Source organism: Cardiocondyla obscurior, linkage group LG14, assembly GCF_019399895.1.
Source record: "Cardiocondyla obscurior isolate alpha-2009 linkage group LG14, Cobs3.1, whole genome shotgun sequence".
NCBI classification, from domain to species: domain Eukaryota; kingdom Metazoa; phylum Arthropoda; class Insecta; order Hymenoptera; family Formicidae; genus Cardiocondyla; species Cardiocondyla obscurior.
The window spans coordinates 3325252-3331570 of record NC_091877.1 but is presented as its reverse complement, the minus strand read 5'-3'; the positions used below and the strand labels follow the sequence as shown (position 1 = coordinate 3331570).

The 6319-nt window shown below is 43.3% G+C and overlaps 1 protein-coding gene across 3 annotated transcripts; it reads left to right on the top strand.

Annotated features, from left to right (window-relative positions):
* Positions 1-2234: 2234 nt before the first annotated feature.
* Positions 2235-6162, top strand: Keap1 (kelch like ECH associated protein 1). 3 transcript variants are annotated; one of them, XM_070665919.1, is made up of 7 exons: positions 2235-2253; positions 3038-3356; positions 3462-3626; positions 3759-4426; positions 4762-5010; positions 5332-5630; positions 5728-6162. In XM_070665919.1, the coding sequence occupies exons 2-7, from the start codon at positions 3048-3050 to the stop codon at positions 5913-5915; spliced, it is 1878 nt and encodes a 625-aa protein (XP_070522020.1). In that variant the 5' UTR covers positions 2235-2253; positions 3038-3047; the 3' UTR covers positions 5916-6162. The 3 variants fall into 3 exon arrangements, with proteins under 3 accessions (XP_070522020.1, XP_070522018.1, XP_070522019.1); XM_070665917.1 differs by lacking the exon at positions 2235-2253 and adding an exon at positions 2362-2468; XM_070665918.1 differs by lacking the exon at positions 2235-2253 and adding an exon at positions 2381-2704.
* Positions 6163-6319: the final 157 nt, after the last annotated feature.

Sequence of the window (6319 nt, the reverse complement as noted above, 5' to 3'; positions counted from 1 at the left end):
GCGTAGTTATAATATATGCATAATGTACATATGGACACCTTGTCTTCATCCTCTTGATATCTTTTATTTTCAACAACGAATCCGTCGGGTTAATAATAGATTAGGTTTTGATTGAAACGTATAAATAAATTGCAAGAAAATCGTTGGATTAAAAATGTAACGTTGTGACGATAAAAGAGAAATAATCTAGCTTTAAAAATTAATTGTAGCTAAAGGGGAAACCTCGCGGATAAGTTTTCCGTGAATTTTCAGAGGGGAGAAAAGTTTAATATTACTTACATACTTGTATCATTATTGATAAAGAATGTTTTTTTTTTACCATAGAAGGTAAATCATAAAATTGCGTAACGTCGTCTGGGTTCTGGTCCCGGCCGCCCGAGAGCGCCACGCGTAAAATTTTAATCTCTATTCGGAGAATCGTCGGGTTCAGACATTGTTTTCAGAAATTTCGTATCGCGCCTAAATAATAACTGTCGAATCAAGCTCGCCTCGATATCTATCATCCAAGTGCGAGCGAAACAGAGATGATAATCCCCCAGAGACGCAATTTAACGACAATCGCATCCGGAGATGACACGACAATGTTTTATCTTGACGTGAGGTTTGTCACTCTTTCTCACTCTACCCCGTTCGATCGCGAGGAATACTTCCCCGCGCGACGAGTACATATTTTCTTTTTTACAGATACGTTCGTTCTTTTGGAGATATCCAACTGCTCTCTCCTCTTCCTTCCCACGTGCCCTTCCCCGGAGTCCCCGCTTCTTATTCCGCTGGCTTAGCGGATACTCGGTGAGGATGATCTCGTTCCCGTTATCCTGCCGTAAATTAACAGTTTATTAAGTCTGAACCAGTTTGCGTTCACAGCCGTGACCGGATGAGAAACAGCTGACTCCTGAGCCGCCCCCGCCAGGACTCCGGGGAGTACCGTTCGTGAAATCTCGCGCGGGCGAGTCGGCCGCGACGGGCAGAAAATTTGCAAGTCATCCGAGTCATCTACGGTCACGATTGCTGTTTCACGGTCGGGCCGACCGGCGCGCGAAATCCCTTCCCTGGGCGATGCACCTGGCTGCCTGGCTGGAGACGGCAGGACGAACGACGTCGATGCCACCGATTGTCATTTCTCTGAAAATATCTCGAGAAGGGAGACGCGGAAAATTCGTCTCGGAAACTGATTCGCCCCGCACCTCGGACCCGCATCGTGCCGCAGCTCGCGAGGGGACCAACCGAAAAGCTGAAGGAATGCATTTCTATGTTAAAAAGCGAGAGACGTGTACGTTCTTTTTTGACTCTTAAAAGAGGCACAGAGTAAAATGTGTAAACCGGAAACCGCGAGACTTTTACGCCTATCGTGTCGTCGACGGAGATACGAATCGCTCGGGAGTTTCAAAAGAAAAAAGTAGAGATTTCCATCTTTTCCGGAGAAATAAACAATCAACGTTAATTTACAGTTACGTTATAATTACATTCAACGCTTGCGACGGTTTGCTATGTGTGTGCAACATGTGTTACCTTATACTTACGTCGTCGAGTGGGAAATTACGATGATGCCGTTGTTAATTGTTTTATCGGGCTTCAGTAAACTTATACCAATTAAAAGTAATTTCGTATCAATGTCACAATTTCCTACTTGTTAAAGTAGCTTACGTAGCACGTGTTGTACTACATTTATTATCGAGTGAAAAATTATCATATGTATCAACTGGCAGGGACATCACGTTGATATATGTATAATGTACGTACGATACAATAGTGTTGTAAATTGATTCATATAACACTATATATAACGATATTAATTTATATATATATATATATATATATATATATATATATATATATATATATATATATATATATATAGTATATTATAATTAATTAATAACGTTGTCTTATGATCAATGTCGTTGTAAATAGGTGATCGCAGAGTAAAACCGTCGCCTTATCACCGACGGATTCCCGTTCTCCCGAGGAACTTGGCGCGGAATTAAGATCTCGAGCCGCCGCTCCGCGCGTTCGTCTCGGAGTTTCGATTTCGCGGAACGAATCTCTTCTCGGGGAACAACCGCTCCGGTGATCCACGGATCAGTCTTGCGAAAAACGAGTCCTTCGCGCCAATAGAACGTTCGCATTTATTACCGAGTCACCGTCCCCAGGGCCGCCGCGCTGGATTATTATCAACGAGCGGAGCGGAGCGGAACCGAGCCAGCCAGCCAGCCAGCGTCGGGCAGCCGCTATCAGCGAGCGGCGTGGACAAAGGTACACCCGCGGCGTATCTACGGTACAAATCGTGACGAAGCGAAGTCTCTGCCGCCTTTCGCGCCGGCGGCGATGGTGAAACGCGCGCGCGGCAGGGCGACGCGAGGTGACGACGATTCTCCGATGACAGTAGCGTTTGACGGTCGCGAGAAAAGAGAGCCGTTCGGATCCGTCGACGGAGCGAGGGTTGCGAGTGCTTGCGACCGGCTAAACACGTGCGTATGCAAATCGCCCCGCCGCTCTCGCTCGGTGACGCCGCATCTATCTATCGGAGCCAGGGCCGCAACCGGGAATATGCCTGCGTCATCGTGTATCAACCGCGAGATCGATCGCGAGACATGATCACCCCGTCTCGCTGTCACGTCGCCTCGACCGCGTACTTCCGTCTCGCGTTCGCAGTGTGATTTCCTCGACGCACAGTAGGCTGGCCTCGGCGTGGCTGGCAGGCCGGGTAAGTGTCTTTTATCCGGGTGCATGCGTGCCTGCGTTCAGATGTTTTCTCGCCGCAACGGCGGCGACGACGACGACGACGAACCTCGTCGTCGCTGAAAGCTGATTCCACGGTCACGTGCAACGCACCATGCGTCGCTCGCGATTACGCCGCCTATTGTTTTTCATACGCAAGCACGCGCTGGGAGTCGGACGAGACGCTAACGAGTTCCGAGAAGGAAGGAAGGAAGGTCCGGAGTCGCCGAGCGAGCGAGCGCGCGGGGCACTCGCGTGATGACGCGAACGTATGTAAATATCTAAAGGCGCAATTGACCGTTTCTCTTGTCTTTTGTAGCTCCATTTTAATGGATGGCGAGAAAGATTGTCAGCGGAAGAAAGAGGCCCGGGACGGCGGCGAAGACGCCCCGCCGTTGGGCACGATTCCGCTTGCGCCGGGAGAGGAAACCGACTGGGAAAGTATGCTCAACACGGAGCGGCACCGGGGCGATCTCGGAGACATGACGTTCTGCATGGCCAACTACCTGAAGGAAACTATGAAGATGATGTTTATGATGCGCAGCCATCATATGCTGACTGACGTGATATTGGAGGTTGGCACCGAACTGTTCCATGCGCATAAAGTTATCTTAGCAGCAGCTAGTCCATACTTTAAGGTAAGATCAGAGACCCGGTGGAAACTGTGTCGTTAACTCAAGTTCCCGATTCGTTGAGTTCTGACAGAAATGATAAATCAGAGTTGGGTGATCTTAAAATTACAGGCAATGTTTACTGGAGGACTGAAGGAATGTGAGATGACGAGGGTAAAGCTCCAGGGTGTCTGTCCAACCACGATGGCTAGGTTAATGTACTTCATGTATACTGGTCAAATAAGAGTCACTGAGATTACCGTGTGTTCGCTGCTGTCAGCAGCTACCATGTTCCAAGTATGTGGACAATTTAGAAAAAAAAAAAAAAAAATGAAGCAAATTGAACTAATAGATGTATTTGAATGAATAACAAATGACGTAAAGTTATTTTAAGGGCACTAAAATATTTGAAAATGTGTCTTAATGTAGGTTAGCAATGTGATAGATGCGTGTAGTGTTTTTCTGGAAAGACAACTTGATCCCACAAACGCAATTGGAATCGCCAATTTTGCGGAGCAACATGGTTGTCATGATTTATACCACAAGGCAAATCAGTTTATCGTTCAACACTTCAACCAGATATGCCAGGAGGAGGAGTTCTTGCAACTGTCGGCACTACAATTGGTGACGCTTATTAGAAAAGACGAGTTGAATGTGCAAGAGGAAAGAGAGGTTTACAACGCCGTGCTCAAGTGGGTTAAGTACAATGAAGAAGCAAGGCGACCCAAGATGGAACACATATTACACGCAGTACGCTGCCAATACCTTACTCCAAATTTTCTACGGGAACAGATGAAAAACTGCGACGTGTTGAAGAAAGTGCCGGCGTGTCGCGAGTATCTGGCGCAAATTTTTAAGGACCTGACGTTGCATAAGAAGCCGGTTGTGAAAGAGCGTACGCCTAACACGCGGCGGGTAATATACATCGCTGGTGGTTTTTTTAAGCATTCGCTCGACGTCCTAGAGGGTTACAACGCCGACGACAAAACGTGGGCGCAGCACGCCAAACTTATTGTTCCCAGATCCGGTCTGGGTGGGGCGTTTCTCAAGGGAATGTTCTATGCAGTTGGCGGTCGACACAATTCACCGGGAAGCAGGTTAGAACTTGGAGATTAGTCGCGTTTAATGAATTTTGCCTCAAAAAGAATAAAGAAAAATTTATTCCACAAACTTTGTTAAATTTATTATATATATATATATATATATAAGAATTTTATTATTAAAAAATTTTTTTTTCCATTTTGTATTTTTTTATGGAAACTAAAACATTAGATTTTTTAACAAGGGTATCAAACAAGTTCTATGTAAGTTCTATTTGCTTTATGGATTTTTAAATATTTGATTTATACGTTTAAATACATTTTATTCAAACCAAGTTTTGAATAAGTAAAATTTTGAAATATATTTAAAAGGATTGCATAATTTTTTTCAGATATGACAGTGACTGGGTGGACAGATATAACCCAATGACAGATCAGTGGCGACCATGCAGTCCAATGTCAGCACCAAGAAACAGGGTTGGGGTTGCCGTTATGGACGGTTTATTGTATGCTGTGGGTGGCAGTGCAGGTGCCGAATACCATAACAGTGTCGAATGTTATGATCCGGATCACGATACGTGGACCAGAGTGAAATCCATGCATGTCAAGAGATTAGGCGTAGGAGTAGCAGTAGTAAACAGGTACAATTTGTCATAATATTGAACTCGAGAACGATATATATGTTAATAAATCATATGAAAAATAGTCATGAAAATAGATGGCTAAATTTAAATTTCAAAATAAATTATATTTAGTTATGCCTTAGGTATATTAATTATCAATACAAATTTAAGTAGCTATCTTTTAGCTATTGCATTAGTTTCTTTCAAATATAAATAACAAATATCTTTTAAAAATTAAGTAAAAACTTTAAAACATTGTTTTATTATAAGTTATTATATGTAATATATTAAATTTATACTATATGTATAAATATAATTTTTTTTTTTTTTTTTATACAGGTTACTGTACGCAATCGGTGGCTTTGACGGCAAGGATCGACTGAGTTCAGTGGAATGTTACCATCCTGAGAATGACGAATGGACAATGGTGTCGTCTATGAAATGCAGTCGATCGGGGGCGGGTGTAGGTAGTCTGGGACAGTACATTTACGTTATAGGTGGATACGATGGAAAATCGCAATTGAATTCGGTAGAGAGATACGACACGGAACGCGATGTATGGGAGAACGTGAGCAGCGTTACCATTGCCCGCAGTGCTCTTAGCGTCACTATCCTTGACGGCAAACTATACGCAATGGGTAATTAATTCTATTGCCTTTTCATCGAAAAAATAAAGCTGCTATTTTCAGACAAGCATGATGTATACGATATACGATTTCTTTTTTTTATTTTTAGGAGGATACGATGGCACGACGTTTTTAAATATAGTAGAAATTTATGATCCGGCTCAAGACCAATGGATTCAAGGTGTGCCTATGACGTCAGGAAGATCCGGCCATGCTAGCGCGGTGTCGTATTATCAGTGTCCTATACACTGTGATCATTTGGATTATAATATCTCGCTAGAGAAACCGCCGTCGTGATACGTGGAACTGATACTCATCTTAGGCGACATTCGTAAATAAGGATAGTCCAATTCTTTCACTCACAAGATAAAACGGAACTGCAAACTAGAGTGCAATAAAGGTTCTTTAAAATGGAACTGTGCGGTACAAAGTGAAAAGGATGACGAATTGTGAGTGTATTACATAATATTTAGATGACACGCGATATGTCATTGAACCGGACCATATTAGATCGGCTAAAAAAATCGCGACTGCCGATAATAAATGCTTTCTTATGAAAAAAGCGAGATAACTTTTGTTATTTCGCGGTTTATCGAAGGACCAATTTATCCTATTTATTAGGATAAATGTGACTGTGCTACATTTTATAGTTTTATCGCTTTTTGATTATAGACTATTCTATAATCGCTGTATAAAGAAAT